Source organism: Halichondria panicea, chromosome 11, assembly GCF_963675165.1.
Source record: "Halichondria panicea chromosome 11, odHalPani1.1, whole genome shotgun sequence".
In the NCBI taxonomy this organism is placed as follows: domain Eukaryota; kingdom Metazoa; phylum Porifera; class Demospongiae; order Suberitida; family Halichondriidae; genus Halichondria; species Halichondria panicea.
Genome location: NC_087387.1, coordinates 1,661,618 through 1,682,890, shown reverse-complemented (window position 1 = coordinate 1,682,890; position 21,273 = coordinate 1,661,618). Strand labels below are relative to the sequence as shown.

At 42.9% G+C, this 21,273-nt stretch overlaps 2 protein-coding genes and 2 long non-coding RNA genes across 5 annotated transcripts; 2 read left to right on the top strand and 2 right to left on the bottom strand.

Annotated features, from left to right (window-relative positions):
* Positions 1 to 96: 96 nt before the first annotated feature.
* LOC135343729 (guanine nucleotide exchange factor subunit RIC1-like) lies at positions 97 to 20,934 on the bottom strand. Of its 2 annotated transcripts, none has more exons than XM_064540732.1 (25): positions 20,774 to 20,934; positions 12,485 to 12,710; positions 12,074 to 12,162; positions 11,443 to 11,636; positions 10,810 to 10,974; positions 10,301 to 10,495; positions 9,517 to 9,714; positions 9,079 to 9,250; positions 8,327 to 8,494; positions 7,910 to 8,034; positions 7,402 to 7,542; positions 6,884 to 6,977; positions 6,468 to 6,577; positions 6,335 to 6,381; positions 6,079 to 6,209; positions 5,477 to 5,619; positions 5,128 to 5,214; positions 4,656 to 4,703; positions 4,557 to 4,593; positions 4,216 to 4,483; positions 3,724 to 3,885; positions 2,429 to 2,910; positions 1,715 to 1,865; positions 1,265 to 1,456; positions 97 to 431 (listed from the first exon to the last, which is right to left on the bottom strand). In XM_064540732.1, exons 1-25 carry the CDS (start codon positions 20,871 to 20,873, stop codon positions 191 to 193), a joined length of 3,966 nt encoding a protein of 1,321 aa, XP_064396802.1. In that variant the 5' UTR covers positions 20,874 to 20,934; the 3' UTR covers positions 97 to 190. The 2 variants fall into 2 exon arrangements, with proteins under 2 accessions (XP_064396802.1, XP_064396803.1); XM_064540733.1 differs by having other exon boundaries at positions 4,216 to 4,468.
* Positions 6,535 to 7,520, top strand: LOC135343738 (uncharacterized). Its single transcript, XR_010397225.1, has 3 exons — positions 6,535 to 6,613; positions 6,859 to 6,988; positions 7,416 to 7,520. It is a non-coding gene; the product is annotated as an uncharacterized LOC135343738 (long non-coding RNA).
* Positions 10,848 to 11,715, top strand: LOC135343737 (uncharacterized). The gene is made up of 2 exons (XR_010397224.1): positions 10,848 to 10,988; positions 11,460 to 11,715. It is a non-coding gene; the product is annotated as an uncharacterized LOC135343737 (long non-coding RNA).
* On the bottom strand, positions 13,373 to 16,062 carry LOC135343735 (uncharacterized). Its single transcript, XM_064540740.1, has 2 exons — positions 15,432 to 16,062; positions 13,373 to 15,213 (listed from the first exon to the last, which is right to left on the bottom strand). Exons 1-2 carry the CDS (start codon positions 15,972 to 15,974, stop codon positions 14,788 to 14,790), a joined length of 969 nt encoding a protein of 322 aa, XP_064396810.1. The 5' UTR covers positions 15,975 to 16,062; the 3' UTR covers positions 13,373 to 14,787.
* Positions 20,935 to 21,273: the final 339 nt, after the last annotated feature.

Sequence of the window (21,273 nt, the reverse complement as noted above, 5' to 3'; positions counted from 1 at the left end):
CTGAGGTGCTCCTTACCATATCAGTATATCCATATAACTATATGCTCTTTACCATATCACAGTAAGACCCCCCCCCCCCCCAGCATGCATTCCATAGAAAAACTATAATAATTATCAATAAATAAGTTAGTTATAATACATACAACGTAATCCATTCAACACATCAAAATACACACAATAAATTGTACAGTCATGATAGAACACAATTAGACTCTGTAGTAGTGCTAGATTGGGGGGTCCGTAATAGTCCGTCTATCTGTTCGTGGGGGGTCTCTGTGGGGGGTAGGGAAGAGTCCTCGTTAAAGGTCAAAGAGTTCAAAGGTGTATTATGATCGGAGGTGGTTGATGAGAGGGTGTCGTGTTGCCGTGCCAACAGCGACAGCTGCTCAAAATAAGGGCTCAGGGACAATAGAAACTGAGAGTAGCCAGGGCTGTGTGTGTGTGTGCGTGTGTGTGTGTGTGTGTGTGTGTGTGTGAGTGTGTAGGGGGGATATGTGTGCGTGTGTGTGGGGGGGGGGTAATGAGTACGGAAACTGATAGAAAACACTTTTAATGGGACACAAAATTTCTTTAAAGCTTTCAGAAAATCATTGACATTGGATCAACGGTACTAATTTAGGTTATGGCTGTTGAAAAATGTTTAACCCCCCCCCCCCCTGTTTAATAAATGGTTCGGGAAGGAAGGACTCTTTTAGCTGCCATTGACATTCATACATGTATTTGTACTAGATGTACTGTATAATTATAGATACTGTCAAGAGTAGATAAGAGGATATACTCTTATCTACTCTTGATACTATATATACCGTTGCAATACTGATATATAGTTGCTAGCACACACACACACATGCACACACGCACACACGCACACACGCACACACGCACACACGCACACACGCACACACATGCACACACACACACACACATGCACACACACACACACATGCACACACACACACACGCACACACGCACACACGCACACACGCACACACACACACGCACACACGCACACACGCACACACATGCACACACACACACACATGCACACACACACACACACACACACACACACACACACACACACGCACACATGCACACACACACACACACACACACACACACACGCACACACACACACACATGCACACACACACACACACACACACACACACACACACACACGCACACACACACACACACACAAATTTAAAGCTGCTGGAGTACACTACAATCCTTGCAATAGTCTCATGTAGCCACACCCACCACTCATTATCAGCCCAGTCACACAGCTCTTCGTAGCCTTGAGTCACTCTGGACAAGACAGCTGCATCCACGCTTGGGTGAACTTTGACCTCCTGGACCACCCTGTTGACGAGGGAGGCGTCCAATAACAGTACAGCAAGCACCAGGCCCCACTCTACACAGCACGCACTCAGCATCACGTCAGCAAAATATCTGATGGAAAAATACAATTTCAACCATTGTTCAAATTGAGTGCTCAGAGATTTAGAGCTGTAGTACGTGCATGTATATTGCAACATACTACATGTACATGCAGAAACTAACAGCTAGTAAAACATAATTATTAGACATCAGTTTTGTCTTACAAACAACTGTACTGTACTTAGTACGCACATGTACATGTACACTAACAGCATAGACTTTAATTGAATTATCGGCATTTCGACAACACTGCAGCTTACAAGACTATACCTGATTTCCTTTTCAGCTTGTGATGATCCTTTCACAGGCGGCCTGTTCTCACCGGTTGCCATGGCCACCACTGAATTGAGCTCCCAGTCTGACTCCTCCATGATGTCACCCAAAGAGCTGTTCTCCGCTCCCGTATTGAGATCTGCTGACGCTGCACCGAGGGAGATGAGTTAAGAGGTTATCCATAGAACTACCCCACGCTTTGAGTAACCAGGGATACCGTATAGACGGTATATTTTGAGGGTATAAACATTAGCAGAAAGACTGTTAGAAAGGTTTTCGTTGAATAGCAGCCTTTTTGCAGCATGCGTATGCAATATTAAATTTGGGTAACTATACATTTTCACTGTACATGCTTAATCAACGAAAACCGCAAACAATGATACTATCGAAATATACACGCTATACAACGTCTGAGAGAGCCATGAGAAAGCTAGGATGCATATGGGCTTGGACAATCGGAATTCTTGAAAATGGGTAGCTATATATAGCTGCTTAAAGTTGGTACTGTAAGTACTGAGACGGGACTTTAGACTGTAAAATTTATCAACAGCAGATATCATTAGCACGGTTGGGTCGAAAACAGCAAAAAGCCCCCTCTAGATCTCACCCGAGTATACCTTTGAACACAAACATTAAGGCTATAACATAGTTATCTGCTGCATTCGCTTACTTCTAAGGGGACAAAAACTTATTAGTACTATTAGTACTTACAAGAGTTAGGTTTCATGATGAGAGACACACGTTCAGACTGGAAGCTCCCGGATCGCTTCGAGGGTGTGGAGCTTCGAGTGGGGTCAAAGTCCGATCGGTCCGCCCCTTGAATAAGGGAATTCCCCCTCAGAGAGTCTATAGTTGATTGTCCTTGAGAGGCAGTTCTGAGGATAGCAATGGCGTGAGCCGGGGTGAGGTCTAGGTCAGGGGGACGATTGGCACGTTTTAGTGACGATGCTAAGCCCTCGCTATCTATTGTTGATTCAGCAGGAGGGACTTCCCCTTCGTGATTCCCCAGGGTGACGTCATTTGACTTGGTGGGTGTGTCTGGCGCCGAGCTGCTTGGCGTTGGACTTTGACCCCTAATTGTTGAGGCAGGTGAAAACGTGTGCGTGTCATCAAAGGGAGGGAGTGGCCATTGGAATTCTTTGTGGACATCTCTCAGAGTGGTCACAAAATCATCGATCCTGGCCGCACGTAATCTACAGGGAGAAAAGGTGTGACTACATATACAGTACACACTCACAAATCAAAATACACTACCGCATAGCCAGTAATTTTCCACGAAAACATAGGCGTGGCTTACCAAAACGTATGAATTCAAACAAATTTTTAGTCACAAAAATCATCGTTTTCGAGTTAAACGAATTGTTTACTACTGTAACAGCGAATATACGCAACCCCTACAAGTTAAATATTGGCCCAAATTATATGTCTTGTGTATCAATTGAATTATGAGGGTGTGAGATCACATCCTAACATTAATGTTAGTGGCTACTAGCACAATGTACTGTACACAGTTGTACAGCCAAGAAATTCAATTCCCACCCACTGGTATTGCATTATAGAGGATATTCGTGAGTCTTATATCAAGTACCAATCGGATGACCTGATTATAGAGTGGCTACAATATACACCACTGTACACTAGCTAGTGCAATAGCACTGTTGGTGTACTGTATAGCTGACTGTAGAATCATTCAGTTTCCAAGGTACATGTGTAGTTTGCTCATTTTAATGGGCCCCCATAATTATAGCATGTGTGTTAATTTCCACCTGTGCTACTTAGTAGGCCACCTCTTTATTACAGTCTGTCCAAGGGATGACCGCTATAGACAGATTTCACTGTACAGACACACATACACAGCACCAACGTATTAGACTATACTAGACATGTAACTTGTTTGTGCAAACAGATGACGCTATACACACGATTCTCAAGAGACTGCAGCAGCCATAACTCTAACTAGAATCCTCGAAATAATTATTTGCTCTCGGTAATTTATATGCACTCACCTCTCTTTAGTCAGCCAGGTACTCAAGTTGAAGTCCAGCTGTGCTGTGAACTTGCCCAGGTCCCTGAGACTGGTCGAGGTGAGCAGCTTGCGGGCATGACGACACAAGATGAGCTCTATAAAGAAGTCCTCTTTAGAATCTACATCCATCACAAACTGAGGCCTGTAAGCATAATTATCACAATTATGTTTTATCTGGGTATAGGGCAACAACATTAAATGGTGAAGTTATTAAGAAGTGCAAATACATGTATTTAACATATTGACTGAGTACTCTATTCGACAATTAACAAATGGTAACCCATCATGAAGTATAGCTACACAATGTATACTTTAATCACAGAAACACTATTCAAGGTTGAATTCCATACACGTACATGTGTATATGCACAATATGCAGGATATAACCTACAGATAAAACACACACAAGAATACATAGCCCAAACTGTACTACCCACCTCTCCCCCTCCCCCTCCCCCTCCCCCGGACTAACCTTCGTATGACCTTCCCTGAGGCGTCCTTATACTCTCCGCTCAGACTGACCATGTTGGCCACACCCCCACTGGTCAGGTGATCCCTCGTCAGTGACATAGCCGAGCGGTCCAGGTCTGGTCCGGCCGAGGTGGGCGTGGGTCCACCCTCAGTGGAGAGTGGGGGGAGTGTGACACGTGTGGGGGTGGGGGTAGGGGTCTTCCGAGGGGTGGTTGCCATGGTCATCAGTGGGCTGTCTAGTGTGTCACCAGTTCCTGCATACAAGCACGCTAAAAAATGTCAATAATAAATACCTCAATGTACGTTGTACCCAAACAACAGTCATGTGACAACATATCGTACCTATCGTCTTGAGGAAGCGTACTAGATCAGTACACAGCTGTGAGGGAGAGAGAGTGTGATAAGTAGTGACGTCCATGCCCACCAACCATCGTCACTTACCTCCCACTGATTAGCGTCCAGTGAGGCGTCCAACAACTTTGTAGCCAGCTGTAAAGATGAGGAGCTGATCATGATAAGGTACCATTACACTACTGTACTGTACTATCAACCACAGTGTATCGACCAAAGGCATGGCAAAATCATTAAAATTTCTGCCAATTTAAAACTATTTTAGATACGGAACCGTTGACTTCTGAATACACTGGATTCTATCTATTCACGTATATGTATATACCATATTTCTGTGAATGTTGCCTAGTACATTGCGTATATAGTGAGTTGCATGCCCTCTTCTCTTTATACCACCTTGGTACACTATAATTACAGCGAGCACACACAAAATAGCTGTGGCTATAGCTGTAAAACCAATTGTACCAGAAAAGCACATGTGGAGTCCTACAATGTAAAATGTAGCAACAACATTTCCCCCCATTACCTAGGGCAGTATTGTGGGCAATGGGGGGGCACTCACTTGTCTACTGACAGCTGCTGCCTCGAGGTTCTGAATAATGATGAGGTAAGTGGCCGCAGTGCTCAGTCGTCCATCACTCATACACAGCTGCAGTCAACAATAGAGTAAAACATGATCACACTTTATAAGAATCACACGCCAACTAGCTATAAATAATAAATGTATGTAATATCAAGAGTAAGAGTGTACTGTAGTAAACGTGAAACCGCATTTGCCTTAAGTTTCGTCATCACTGTCGTCACTATTCAATTAATATGAGTCAACACTCTTACTCTTATCTACTCTTGATAATATGTATGCTAGCTAATATGTATGCTAATATGTATGCTAGCTGTAACTAAGGACACACCTCAAAGAGATCCCTGGGGCTGCCGACAGCTGCAAAGAGATATTGCCAGAGGGCTATCTCAGTCTTGCAGGCACAGTGACCCACCGTCTCTAGGAATTCAGGGAACTGCTTGATAAACTCCACCCCACACGGCAGGAGGGCGTCTATGTGGGGGGGGAGGGGTTCAATACAAACACCACTGACACCATTTTAGAATTGCATGTTTCTAGCTCAACGTAAATATGTCTAGTGGACACACAACCTCCGACACAGGCCCAAGCAATTAATAATAAGTAGAAGTAGGCGTTGGGACAAGGCTACAGTGCTATTCAGCCATTGGTTTGAAGAATGAAAATGGCCTGTCAAATATTTATCCAAATGATGGAGCTCCTTCCAGAACGAAAGAATGAAATATTGTACACTCCAAACTAAAGTTACGTACAGTCAAAGACATCTATTGAAAATTGGCAGCGATATTTGAGCAAAGCAGCACACCTAGGTCAATATGTTACAGCTGCTGCTACATGTACATCCCACTATCCCTACCCCCGACTCTCTCCCCCACTCTCCTGTACAGCTGCTAAAAGATTCATACCACATACCACATACCACATACCACATACCTGGTACAGGCATGGATCTTGAGCGAGGTGCCTCCTCCTCGAGTATCTCATGCAGCATGAGCTCCAGGACGTGACGGAAGTAGGGTAGGTGGGAGGAGCTCCGAGCCATCTGGAGGGCGTGGCTACCAAGACTGGAGGGGGCAGGGAGTAAGAATAGAGGTGCTAGCTTCCTTAGATAGGATTTAGCCAAGTGTAGTTAAAATGCTTTTTGTATAGTGTACAGTCGGCACTCCTAGCAATACACTATAACACTTACTTTCTCCTCAGAAGTTGCCTTAGAATATGATGCAGGAACACATGAGTCTAGGAGAGAGAGATACATAAACATACTGTACATACATACACAAGTGCAGTAGGAACATGTAGCAGCTAGGTGACAATGGTCTCACTGTTCTCTCGATGGTGGCGAAGGGGAAGGCGTGTCTGCTGGGGTGGGCGGAGTCAGTGAAGGCAGTCTCGTGGGAGAGCCCAAACATGATAGCATCAGAGAACAGGACAACTGGAGAAACAGGAGACAACATCACAAATATCCATGGTAACAAGATAACAAAAATGCAGCAGTATTAATTTTCAGTGGTTGATGCGACATGAGTATAATCTTTCAAACCAAATCAAAGGCTTACCCATGTACAGTTGTACATACACACACACACAGAGATAACATGTCCATGTACATGTATACACACACAGATACACTGTACAGGTGGTCCCCCATGTACGCACACGGACACACAGATACACTGTACAGGTGGTCCCCCATGTACGCACACGGACACACAGATACACTGTACAGGTGGTCAGTCACCTTGAGGGTAGACAGTGATGGGGAGTGTGAGCATGATCCTCTTGGACAGGAACGTCGGGTGACCCTCGTCTCGTGGGTACAGGGGAAGCCACACCTACACAACACGTAAGTAGTGGGGAGTGAAAATTATGGTTATTGCAAGGCCAACGAGTATTTGTAAGCATGCAGCTACTGACAAAACCATTCAGGTTTCTGGCAAGAGTGGATTAGTATGTACACTAGTACTACTGTATTACTAGAATGTTTTGCGAGCATCAAAGCATGCGAACTTTGCCGAGGGTTAATCAATTCGCAATAATAAATCGCAAAACATAAATCGCAAAACATAAATTAGTACTAGTATTTACACACGATCCTTGCCAGAACGCAATAGTTAGATCGCAAAGGGTCAATTTTTCTGCTGATTTGGCTCATGGTATACACGTGTGTCTGCACTTACAAAATTTAATACATGTACACCTATGGAATCCAAAATGTATTGGAATCAAGAACTTACTCGTATGGAAACCTGGATTTACCTTAATCCCAGCAGCTCCACAGGCGAGCCAGAGTGACTCCATAAGGTGGTGTGTGTGTGAGGGGGCGTGGTAGGGCGGAGTCCACACAGCCTCCACCGAGCCAGCCAGACACACGGGGGACGAGAACGTGACACGATTCTCCTGAAGAAGAGGAGAGAGATGGTGTGTGCAGTAATGCATGCAGAGGCTGTGCACAAGTTGTACATGTACAGCCAAATGAACCACCCTCAAACGGTTGCTCCAAAATCACGGGAAAACGCAAGGCCTTTGTTTTTGTCAATTTTTGATATGGCATCGTTAACCTAACCATTCATAATTTCTTGTGCCTATAAGCCAGTTACATTTGTACTGTAATGGGTCGGCTAAGCATTGCCCCCTTGTGTGAGTACAGTACAGTACGGCCTAGGGGCATGTTCCTAGCAGTAACTGTAAAGCTTCTCTTGCTCAGAGACTAACTGACCCAGCCAGCCACGTATATGCATAGATTACATGTACATGTACAGCTCACCACAATCTGATCAGGGCTGTTCTCTTTGGTAATCACACTGGAGGTCTCCTGCTGAGTCATCAGCAGCCTGCCACTCACGTTGAAGAGTACTGAGCCGACTACGCCCTGAGGGTGTGCACCTGTGCCTGTGTATGAGGTGTGGAGTGTGTGTGTGTGTGGAGGTGTGCACCTGTGTCTGTGTGTGAGTGTGTGAGGGCACAACGCACTGTAGTACATATACTGCACAGAGGAATTTTTACATTGAACAGCAGGCTTCTCGATTTGTGGTAAATTGATATACACAAACATACTTACTGTCCCATAACAACGACATTTTGAGGCCTATATATACATTGTCAAAACAAAGCTTTGACAGGTAGCCATAGTGACTAGCAATAAGTGAAGTAGTAGACACTTGATACAAAACATGTACTGTACCTATTTTTGAGTTCTGAGTTGCACCAGAGGGTGTGTGAGGGTGTGAGGGTGTGGAGGGATCAGTGCGGATGTTGGAGAGTGTCATGGAGACGAGGGTGGTGGCCCAGGGTATGGGGAGGGACTTAGCCAGAGACACCTCACGCAGCTTGGTCACGTTAAGAACCAGCCCTGTAGTAGGGGGAGAGGGGAAATAAAGAGAGAGGAAAACTTGATCATAATTATAGATCAAAGGACATTGCATTGCCGTGCAAATTCACTATGATTGTGCACTATACAACTGTAGTACCGTATAGCGGGTTATTTTCGTACGGACATATGCACGTATTATAGAGCATCATAGAAAATTAAACTATCTACTGCAATAGGTTCAACGTCACTATCCTGAGCTGTATGAATATATAAATACGAAATATTCAAATGGGTAGTTTATACAAACATTTGCACCAACAAAAATTACCTGCTACCGTATTATTAGAATGTTTTTTGCTAGTGAAAAACCTTTGCGAATGAGCCAAATCAGCAGAAAATTTGACCCTTTGCGATCTAACTATTGTGTTCTGGCAAGGATCCTGTGTAAATACTAGTAGGTTTTGCGGATTTTATTGTTGCGAATTGATCTACCATCGCAAAGTTCGCAAATGTTTGATATTCGCAAAACATTCTAGTAACACGGTATACGGTATAACACAAATTTTAGTAAGAATGACAACAACCAGACAAGTAAGCACATTTGTACGATAAGAAAATCGCACCTTGAGTGGGAACCGTGGTCAAGCTGAGACCCATAATGGTCATGTAACAGTCACGTGATGCCAAGAGGAGACAGTCGCCGTGGAGATTGATTTTGACAGTGGGAGAGGTTGATTTGAGGGAGTGCAATAGTTGGGAGTTGTCCAGGTTAGAATGGAGGGAGTAGAAGCGAACCTGAAACAGTGTGTGGATATAATTATGTGAATGATGACCACACGAACGAAAATCTAATGATGATGGCATGCAAATAGTACTGAGCTATAATTATATACGCGTGTACGTCCATATTGCATGCCACAATTACACTTCTGACAGAATCACGAAGAATGTTACTAGCCTGCTTAGCTAGCTTATTAAAACTTTATACACTTTATACATGTATGCACTCTGATACAGTATATCATACGCCCCTCCACCCCCACACACACACACCCTCACACCTCCTCGCTGTGCTCCTGTACTCGGCACGGGAACACCACAATGTCCTGGTACCACAGTACGCCCCCTCGACACACGAGACTCTGTTCTTGGACCTCGTTACCAAATAACTTCCATTTACGCCGTGATCCAGAGTAGAGAGCAAACCCCGCCCTCCCCGCTATCACCAGGTTACTGCCAGCAGCATTCACAGCTGCATACTGTAATATAACATGTGCAAAGTGAAGTAAGCAAGACAATAGAACGTACGTTTTGAAACTTGTACAAACAATGTACAGCTTGGACAAGTGCATGCGCATGTACACTTATAAGAGCAATGTATACTAGACACTGCTACAGTAAACACAAGTAGCTTCACTTTCATGTACATGTAATATTGGCTTCCACAAAGATAATTATAGCAAGCAATGTACACTGTATGGAAATGCAACTCCCTTCAGTGACCTCACCACACTAACTGTGTCATGCTAATAGACCTACCACACTAAAGTCTATTTGTGTTGAGTTTGACCTTCATAAAGTTGTCATAACTTTGTTATACTTCACTGAAATTCATATACTATTGGATTCCTTGTTAAAAAGCACTTCTATCTATATGCTGTAGAGCTGGTAAGCTCCAACCAGTTAAAAGTTAGCATTTTCCATGTAGAAGTCCCAAGCATACTTGTCCACCACATAAAGCATACCATAATTGACCACATAACTTTCGGGTTTGAACTCAATTCAAATAGAAATTAGTGTGACTAAACACTACAGTAACAGTGTGCTGTGTCATGCTAGACCCACCTTGACTGGCCAGTTGAGAGCCATGTAGCTGGAGGGGTACTGGACCACCCTCCATTGCGGAGAGGACACTGCACTGGTCCCAGCGGGTGTGGCCTGACCTTTAGCCTCGCCTGTAGTCCGAGTGGGTGTGGTCACCTTACACAGATTCAGGCAGAGTCTGTCAGAGCCGAGAAGGAACAGATGACTATGGTTAACCTGCAGGTGATAGAGGGGGGGGTCCTGGCTTGAAAGGATTTCGTGGTACACATACATGTACGTACACACACATGTACATTCAAAATTCTACTTATAGTACATGTAAGTACACTATAACTACAGAAGGCATATAAGTGAATAATGGTGTGTATCTTCAAAACTTTTGAGAAAAAAACGCCCGACAATAGCCTTTGTTTCGGACAAAATCGATGGACTTTGTCCCAGATTTTGGTTATTCATTAAAGTGGCTACACGACCACACCACTGTAAACTAGACACTAAACTGGACACTGAGAACTGTACTCTGTACTTACACTGATAGGGTTGTTGACTATAGCGTTTTTCATGAACCCCATGACAATCACTTGACCACCGTTGCTATTGGATACTCCACTCTGATTGGTCGGTTTCTCGCTAGAGGTGTGTTCAGTGGCAGTCTTGGCCAGCATCCACAAGTGATACGTGTCAGAGGACCAACACTGAACAAAGAGAGGTGCCATGGTGTTACAAATACAATAATTTTAAAACTATCTTTGTGTTATGTATTATATACTCTACCTCTACCTCTATACATGTATATACACATGTAGGATGGTTTTGTAGCAGTTGCTAAATGTACTAGGCATGCACACAGGCTGTAGTACACGCATACTCAAATGATACCTACATGTACATAATTATAGTCTGTTCAGAAGTATACTACAAAACAGAGGGCAATACCATATACTGGGTTTCGATATGTGACTCTTTTGATTGAGAATTGCAAGTTTTCGCATTGGTGGCGAACAAAAGACTCGCAAAGGAGAGAACACACAATCGCATGCAATTCGCAATAGTTAAAAACATGATCAGGCTTGTAAAATTAATGTCTTTCGCATTCGATTAACTACGTATTGGACACTTGACGGTAATCAATGTACTAACTGACTGCTATGTACAGTACTCACAATGCTTTGTAATACAGTGCAGTGGGGGTTAAGCGGGGAGGGTGTGCCGGGCTGGTCGCCATGGGAACAAAGGAGTAGAGACCCGAACACCGTCCATAGTGAGAGGCCTCCGTTGCTCCAGGCCACGCCCACCACCATCCCATCTCCCACACTCCACTCCACACACACCACACTCCCCAGCTGGAGTCCCGTCTCTGTCGTGGGCAAGAAGAAATGTATAATTATACATGTACATGTACCACATATGTGACTTTATGTGTGACTTTATATGAGGCTGTGAGATTTTTATTATAAATAGGCACTGCCTGCTTGCTCAGGCAATACCTAGCTAGCCAGCAATCTAAATAGCCACTTATAATAATTATGTACCCCACTACACACTGCAGTTACAAGCAGGATGTGCCCCACACTGGTCGGTGGTGGTGTACTAACCACCTACCTACGTACATGTATATACATTAAAAATGATCATCTTAGACCTATAGGTAGTTTACCAGCTATAAAAGAGGCCACATTTTTGTGTGTGAATTGAGAATGATTGAAAACTATAGGCACTACTTGCATGGGTACACCACTGCTCAATCAGTGCTCTAGGTCTAACATAAGTACTGTGGTGGAGGAGTGTCAGTACCTGGGAACTGACTTCTGGAGAACTTGAGTGAGTGGGAGATGCTCCAGCTGCCATTGCTATCATCCAGTGAGTACACATCCACTGAACCACTGGAGGGAGAATACTGTTAGCAGCCAATTTTGCATTTCAAACTTCCATAAATCCTGTTACTAGAATGTTTTGCGACCATTAAACTTTGCTCGCATTGATCACTTGCAAAAAATACAACTAGCAAAACCTAAATTAGTACTGGTAACGACACACCAGAACGCAATAGTTAGATCGCAAAGGGTCAAATTCCTGCTGATTTGGCTCATTCGTAAAAGTTGTTCACAGGCAAAATATTCTAATACTTGTAACAAGTTACCTTTGATAGCTACCTCCACTAGATATCATACAACCTTCAAAATGATAATCGCATGCTTAACTCACTCTTCTTTTCCGAAAGCAACCAGTCTGTAGCGTCCATTAAGAGCGGAACAGGTGGCTCCAGTCAGGCCAGGGATGGAAACAGCTGCCACTTCCTGAGGCTCCAGACGAGAGGAGCGTGAGGTGAGGAACACGCCCCTCCCATCAGAGAGGACCAATGAGAGACCATGCATGTCCAGGGAGCAGGCCAGCTGGGTGGCATGGAGACTGCTGTCTCCCAGGGGGGTCCCTGCAGGGGGTAGAGTGTGCATGAACTAGGGGATAGGAGGGAAGTAAGTACAGTGTATAGGGGGTCATTGAAGGGAGCTAGGGGGGAAACTGAAGGGGGCAGTGATTGCATTAGTTAGGGCCGGGTCACTTTCTGTGATATAATCACCTTTATAGTGCAAGGCTAACTCATAGAAACTTTGTGCAAACAAATGATGCTACGAAATATTCTGAAGAGACTGCAATTAACAGCCTTCAATATGAGCCAAAGTAGCCATAACTGGAGAAAGAAGCTTTAGTTTGCTAATCCACGAATCAAAATCCAAGAGAAAGTAGCTAGAAGCCTATAGAAGCTGTTAGTTTTCGTCGCATTGCAACCATTGAGCAGTTACAGCTGGAACAGACACACACACACACACACACACAGTCAGCTTTACCGTATCCCTCATGTGGCTACGCCTCGAGGCATAATGAAACATATTCACAGACTTGAGGCTAAAACATGTGACTGTTTTTATTAAATTCCATTCTAGTCACCAGCTACAAATATAGAACAGAACAGGTGTTGTCACATAATCGAGTTGCCAAAGAACACAATGAATAGAACACATGCATGCAGTGAATAAGAATATACTCCATTATAGCAATGCAGAGTGTTAGTCAGTTTGGTACTAGTTATTGTACAATCTACAAAATTCAGAATTAATTATACACACACAGTAAGAAGACGTACTCGTGAAAAATATAGTATAGGGTACAATAATTTAAAAGTCACTTCCATTAGCTCCATCATTTTCTGACATTTTAAGTGTAGTATCTTGACCAGTTTTGTCTTAATTTGGATTTATCCTTTTGGCAATCCTTAGTAGAGACTCCATTGATTCCCTTATTTCTATATCGCTTAGTGGTTCTCTGTTCCTATTTCCAATGCATGGCATAATCCTCGTCCAGAAATACCCCGAGGTTGATGCAAGGAGGGAGGGGAGGAGAGCCCCAAGGAAGGTCAGTATGCCGCGATTGTTTCGGTACTCCTGGTTCAATGTTATATAGATGTACATGAATGAAACAAAAACACCGATACCAGAGCCCAGTACTAAAACCAAAAGTAGAAAAGGTATAAAGCAGGCGAAACCCGAACAACCTTGACAACGAGTAATTGTTACTGGCGGAGGTGCTCCTCTTGGTTGTGTATCTACTCCCTGTTGTGTATCTACTCCCTGTTGTGTAGCTACTGCCGGTTGTGTAGCTACTGCCGGTTGTGTAGCTACTGCCGGTTGTGTATCTACTCCCTGTTGTGTATCTTCTTCCGGTTGTGTAGCTACTGCCGGTTGTGTAGCTACTGCCGGTTGTGTAGCTACTGCCGGTTGTGCAGCTACTGCCAGTTGTGCAACTACTACCGGTAGTATTTTGTGGATAACTTTAAGGATCACAGCGAAGAATAATATCAGTGCAAAGAGGCTTGTAATGTACAAGAGAAGAAGTGAGCCAGTTTCCACAGGGGCAGCTATTGCTCCAATGAACACATAAATAGAATTGAAAAGTGCAAGTTGAGTGAACCACGTTACAACAAAAATGGCAACACCATGAACGAAAATCTTTAGACGTATGCATCTACGTTCAGTATTCGCAAAATCCGGAAAGCCAAAGCAGTTTATCTCATGCTTATCTTCATTATCCCGGGGTTGTTGTTTTTTTCCGACAATACAGTAAAGAATCCCCACAACACCGATTGCTGTTAGTATGTCCACCAAAGGGAGAACAACCATAAAAACAGCCATTACTATAAAGCCTGCAAAGATGTTGTTGAGTTCGTGCACCGAGCAGCGTGCGGCAGTTCAAGATAAGATTTAAAACATTCAACCATGGATCAACTAACTGTATGCACAAAACATGGACGGTAAATACTAAGACAACAAAGACAGTGGAGCAGAGGCTCCCATACACAAAGGGCGCCGCTAGGAGCAGGCCGCCGGGCTAGAGCACAAAGCAATATACAAAAGAAGTGTTAACTAGTAATAAGAACTCATGCGCATGTACAATTAAACAGTAAACATTACAACACAGGAAACATTAAGAACAGGAAATGACTAAGTGAATAACTAACTAGCAAAGTCATTACAGATGTCTTTATATTTTGTTCGTGGTGAGCTCAAGCCATTGCAAATCGCATAGAAATTACAGCAAAAGAGCAATGGAATAATCAGTACAATCAATACAAGAGTTGCCCAAACAAAGTATCTAAGTTTATTTTCGTTGCCATTTTTATCGGTACTACTCATTTTCTTTTTAAACTCGCCATAAATACTACCCAATAGCAGAGGAATGGAAAACACACTCGTTAGCTCCAAGAATCCAAAGGCAACAAACAACAGTGTCCTTAAATGCAAAAAGTTGTTAAATTCATCAAAGATACAATAGTCACCGAGGTTTTCGGTATTAAAAACGTACACGGAGAATCCATTTTCAATTGACGAGTCAATTCCATTGTGCATCACTGAATTCCGATGCACAGCATAAGAGAAAAGCTGCAGTATGCATATACGAGATAAAAGCTCAGTATATATATATATATACAATGCACAGTGTAGAGGCCAATGCACAGTGTAGAGGCCTACAGTTAATTGTTTGTCAAACGAGCCTGATTGTAGATACTAAAACTGTTTGATCAGCTCTCTCCTGTTAATTAACCAGCCCGATAGTTATCTAATCTACAGACTACGACATCTATATTTGCAGCACTTACATTAGCTGTCAGACTGTTGAGTAGATGATGACCAGCGCTGTTAGCCACTTTGCAATAGTCACTTGGTACTGGATCTGAGGTATTTACATTGTCATCACTTGGAAACCCACAAATCGGGTCAAGGGTGATATTTGCGTGATTTGTCTTGACATTGTACGTGAATAGAGAGAGATAATGAAGCAAGTCGCTACGAATCAGCATCAAGACAGAGGAGCCAAGCCATCGATAGATCACTGTATCAGTAGGGTTGCCAGTAAAGTGATAGGTGACTTGAACTGAAATACTTGCTTGTCTATTCGTGGGAAAGAAAGCTTGATACAAATTTACCAAGTTTTGGGGCCTGCTCAGAAGGGAACTTTCAATTCTCAGGTAGTCGCTGCTATTGATACAGTCGCTGATAGGCTCTGCTGCAGAGCTGACAGGCACTGCTGCAGAGCTGATAGGCACTACTGCAGAGCTGATAGGCACTGCTGCATAGCTGATAGGCACTGCTACTCCACTGCTCGCAAACAAAATAGCCAGTAATATAACAATGCACTGCATCTTTTCACTCCTGCTATACAAATACTGCTTTACAGTATCTTTGCACTACCTAATTGCAGTCACAGGATCACATGTTTGCTATAAAAACTAGATTCACTAGTGTTCAAGCTGGCGCTGTGCTAATGCCTCTCGCCATGTTTTTGCTTTCGCTCAAAAGTATTAGAATGTTATCTAAAGTTAGCTTATCTATATAAAGTCACTGAGAAGAAAACACTTATTTACATGCATCTATTGTTGTATTATGTGGCTTACCAGGACCTCAAGAAAGAAGATAATTGATTCTTCCAGGATCTGTAGTTCAGTGTATATAATATCTAAGAAGAAAAGACCTGTACATGCATATTGTTATCTATATTAATATTGTTATATGGTAGTGTTTTATGGCTTACCAGGCCCTAGTCCTCAAGACAAAGATGATTCTGCCAGGAGGATCTGGATCTGGATCTTGGATATTATTTTCTCACACATGGGGAATGAGCGCGCATGCGCATTACATCCACAGCAATAATTAAAGGGTGTGTCCAAAGAGATCAATTTTCACAAATGGCTACTGCTAGCTAGCTGTTTTAACAGATATTTTCTGAGTCTTGTAGCTAACAAAAAGCTAGCGCTTTAGTTCAAGGCTAACTCATATGTTGAATAGAAAGTTTGTGCGAGCAGATGATGCTATGAAAGATTCTGAAGAGACTGCAACAGCCTTTAATGTGAGTCAAACTAGCCATAACTAGAGAAAGAAGCTTTAGTTTGCTAATCCACGAATCAAAATCCAAGAGAACGTGGCTAGAGCCTATAGAAGCTGTTAGTTTTCGTCGCATTGCAACCGTTGAGCAGTTACTGCTGGAATACACACACACACAGACACACACAACACAGTCAGCTTTACCGTATCCCTCGTGCGGCTACGCCTCGAGGCATAATTACCATTGAACTACTGTGTGTGGGAGACAAGGCTAGCCTCTACACAGGCTCTCCTTTTTCTGTTCTTTATCACAATCGTTCAATAAGATAAAATACTGTATTATTCGTTCAATGAGATAAAATACGGTATTAATTGGAGGAATAAAGAAAGAAATAGACGTAAAGTTAGGAAAAAGGAGAGCCTGTATCGGGAAGTCGCGTGAGGGTAGAAGGGTGGTAGAAGGGTGAAAATGAGCGTGGGCATACTGAGCTAGAGATGTTGGACTGCCCACACAGAGGTCTACGACTAGTAAAACTTTGCCTGCAGCAAGCTGGACATGGACTTGGAACTGGAAGTTTGCAAGCACTATAGCTAGCTATACCTTAGGCTTAGCTAGATGATCTACTAGTCTAGATTGTGTGTTTAGATTCTATCACTATTACCTTTTCTTGTGTCTTTCTACATGCTATAGTAGAATAGCTTAGTCATCATTATCATATAGCAGGTAGCTACTGCCACCAGAGCTGGCCACGCTGGTTCTCTGATCTGACTTGCAGCACAGCTTGGTGGTTGTCTCAGTGCAGTACAGTACAGTCTTACTCGGAATGCGTGGGAGAATACCTTACGTCACGATTGTGGGCTACATATCGCCCACGTTCATAAAAATCCTTGTGGATCACGCGATTTCCCAAACCAGGCCTTACGTTTTCTTAACTGTACGCCCATTTCTTTCTTTGCTGCCTCACTATGTCTTTCTTATGTTTATGGATGAACAGTGACAACAGCAAGAAAAAGTAAGGCCTGGGAACGAGGCTAAGACAAGGCTGTGAATATATATATGTAGACCTATTCGGAAACAGACATTGAAACTTACTATACAACTTCTCCATCCACACAATAATGTGTGTATACAATGCCTTTATAATTATATTTGATGCAGGGCTACAACTAGTGGACTGCAAACAAAAATAGCCAGAAACAATTAACACCACTGCATCTCTCCACTCCTGGTTTGCAAATGCTGCTTCACTTCATATAATTATAGTACCAGAATTATAGCAAGATATGTTTGCTGCAAATTTTTGCTATTTGGCTCCAGAACCCTCAGCAGAAATTTTTGAACTCACGTTTCAATGCCAGGAAACCCACAGACCTATTTCACTAGCACTTGGAGGTACATAATTGAATTCTATTGCGATGACGTTTGCTTAGCTGGCAGTTTACCGCGACCTAGCTAGGCTTGTAGAAAGTTTGTAACTGACTGTCTAGCTAGCTCTATGTGTTTCTCAAGGCTAGCTATAATTATAGTGTTTCTCCAGCTGAGTCCTGGCTAGAACTCGTCAATATATTTATGAAGGGTGCAGTGCTCTCAACATTGTAGCAAGCATATCTGAATAAGGGTTCATTGTGGTTCAGCAATGGAAACAGTTTGATCTGGGTCTATCTTTGACTTTGAAAAACCTCAGTCACAGAATAACAGAGTTATTATGAGGAATACACTACATTGAAAACTGATGTCAAAAAGATTGGAATGCAATTAAAAGAGAGATCACGAGATGTGTGTCATGCCTCCTCTGCTTTGAGGCCCCTCCTAGCCTCGAGACCAGGCAAGTTCCAATGTAAAACTGGTCCAGGAATGTGATAATTGCCCGCAACAACCATACTCACCTCATTATGATACTACAGCTAGATAGTATTGTTGTGTTTGCAGTTCACAATCATGTTCACAACTACTCAAGCCTAACCACTCACTGACTCAGCTAAACGTGGAACTTGACCAGGCATTCTTTCAGACAATGAATGGCCTGGTCTCGAGGCTAGGCCCCTCCAGCGATATGGGGCCGCCCCCACTTATAACTTGCAGTGTAGATAGTGATTTATGGTATCTATGCTTGTAGCCTCATGCTCTGGATGCTGACTAGATCTTGCACAGTGCTTACTCATAATTATGACCTAGCCTCGATCCCAGGCCAAGTTTTCGCTTTTATAACGGTTAGGTGAACGTTCGCAGAAAAAGGGGTGTGTCTAATAGCCTAGGTTAAAGTTCGCAATGGCTACTGCATTCTAACAGTACGGTACAGTTTTGCAACTCTTTTCTGACTCTTGTAGCTAACAGAAAGCTAGCACTTTAGTGCAAGGCTAACTCGAATAGAAACTTTGCGTGAACTGTCAGATGATGCTACGAAAGATTCTGAAGACACTGCAACAGCATTCACTGTAAGTAAAATTAGCCATAACTAGAGAACAAAGACTTAAAATTGCACTTCAAGCACATCTACTCTTCCTTTGGTATCTCCAATTTATGTATTCAGCCAGCTCACCTCCAGCAGAGTGGCTGAATGTCCTGAGCATGCTAACTCTGTTAGGAACAGCTCTGACTCTGGGTAGAAATGGTCTTTGTGTATTATACTGACCATGTTTTGATACTGCAAACGAACCACGTGGATAGAGATACCAAAGGAAAGTTAGATGATTGATAAATTACGGATAGCAGATTATTTACTAAAACCTTTGATCATCCTCCTCTGCAAACGATATGAATACAGTGTGCACTCCTGGTAACTTCTATTGGAGTTACTAGTTACTACTGCACATCAATAATTATACTGTACGGCTTAAAAGAACTTTCTCACAAATCTAACCTTATATATACTACTTACCTTAAAACTAACAATACTCTAAACTAGTGTTCAAGCTGGCGCTGTGCTAATGCCTCTCGCCATGTTTTTGCTTTCGCTTAAAAGTATTAGAGTGTTATATTAGTATTAAAGTTAGCTTATCTATATAAAGTCACTGAGAAGAAAAGACTTATTTTCATGCATCTATTGTTGTATTATGTGGCTTACCAGGATCTCAAGAAAGAAGAAAATTGATTCTTCCAGGATCTGTAGTTCAGTGTATATAATATCTAAGAAGAAAAGACCTGTGTACATGCATATTGTTATCTATATTGTTATATGGTAGTGTTTTGTGGCTTATATACCAGGCCCTCAAGACAAAGATGATTCTGCCAGGAGGATCTTGGGATATTATTTTTGGGGAATGAGCGCGCATGCGCATTACATCCACAGGAATAATTAAAGGGTGTGTCCAAAGAGATCAATTTCACAAATGGCTACTGCTAGCGAGCTGTTTTAAAAGATATTTTCTGAGTATTGTAGCTAACAAAAAGCTAGCGCTTTAGTGCAAGGCTAACTCATATGTTGAATAGAAAGTTTGTGCGGACAGATGATGCTATGAAAGATTCTGAAGAGACTGCAACAGCCTTCAATGTGAGTCAAACTAGCCATAACTCGAGAAAGAAGCTTTAGTTTGCTAATCCACGAATCAAAATCCAAGAGAACGTGGCTAGAAGCCTATAGAAGCTGTTAGTTTTCGTTACATTGCAACCGTTGAGCAGTTATAGCTGGAATACACACACACACACACAGACAGACACACACACAGTCAGCTTTACCGTATCCCTCGTGCGGCTACGCCTCGAGGCATAATAATTTATACCAAACTAGACAAAGAATCAGAGCAAATCTGAGAATCTGAGTCTCTTCGAAGATGCTTCCAAAAGTTGTTGGTCAGTAACATACAATACTGTTAAAATTGGTTATTAAGACACTACCAACAAGAAACATTAAGGCTACTGCAACTTGCTACTGCAACTTGCTACACGGTAACCAGCACACCTACAGTTAATAGGCCTATACCGGAAAGATCCCCCCCCCCCCCCCCCTCCTCCTACAGTACTGTGGGCTACTGCAACTTGCTACACGGTAACCAGCACACCTACAGTTAATAGCCCTCTAACGATACACTTACTAAATGTATGTACTACTGCATGTACCATAGTACATGCAATGTAAGCAGTACACTGTTGCTCAATTCAACCCGGCAATGGCCCACCTACCTCTGGTCTCTGGCAGAAGGTCTGTGGTGAAGGGCACTAGACTGAGGTTGATCTGGAGGGAGCCATCGAACCTCCTGTCCCAGCTGACTCTGTGTAGCATCCCGTAACCCGTGGCAACCACCAGCCCACCACTCACATTCACCAAACTGTGGAAAGGATCAATTGTTAATACGGCAATTGAGCACTGAAACAATTTTTTGGCAGTCAGCCATTTTAAGCTAAAATTCAATTGTTCTTTTGCACAATCAGATACACGTGCATTGTGTGTACGTACACAGTTGTTGTTGTTCACAGTGCAAAATACACGTACATACACACGTCACTGACAGTGATTGTATTGGCTGCAAGCATTAGATAGACAAAATTCAGCAGATAATTACATGCATGCGTGTACGTATAGTTCTCAATGCTTATAAGTGTATGGATGGATGGGACAATATTCAGTAGTCCTGCAACAGAAGAGGTCCGACATGCGTGCACGAATCACTACAAGTTCAGTG

Coding starts and splice junctions, on each gene's coding strand:
- LOC135343729 (XM_064540732.1), bottom strand. CDS start 20,873: ATGCTACACAGAGTCAGCTGGGACAGGAGGTTCGATGGCTCCCTCCAG. Junction 6,978..7,401: donor GTGGAGCTGCTGGGATTAAG/GTAAATCCAGGT, acceptor CGTGTTGTGTAG/GTGTGGCTTCCCCTGTACCC. Junction 1,866..2,428: donor CATCATGAAACCTAACTCTT/GTAAGTACTAAT, acceptor CCCTCGGTGCAG/CGTCAGCAGATCTCAATACG.
- LOC135343735 (XM_064540740.1), bottom strand. CDS start 15,974: ATGCAGTGCATTGTTATATTACTGGCTATTTTGTTTGCGAGCAGTGGA. Junction 15,214..15,431: donor TCAACAGTCTGACAGCTAAT/GTAAGTGCTGCA, acceptor TGCATACTGCAG/CTTTTCTCTTATGCTGTGCA.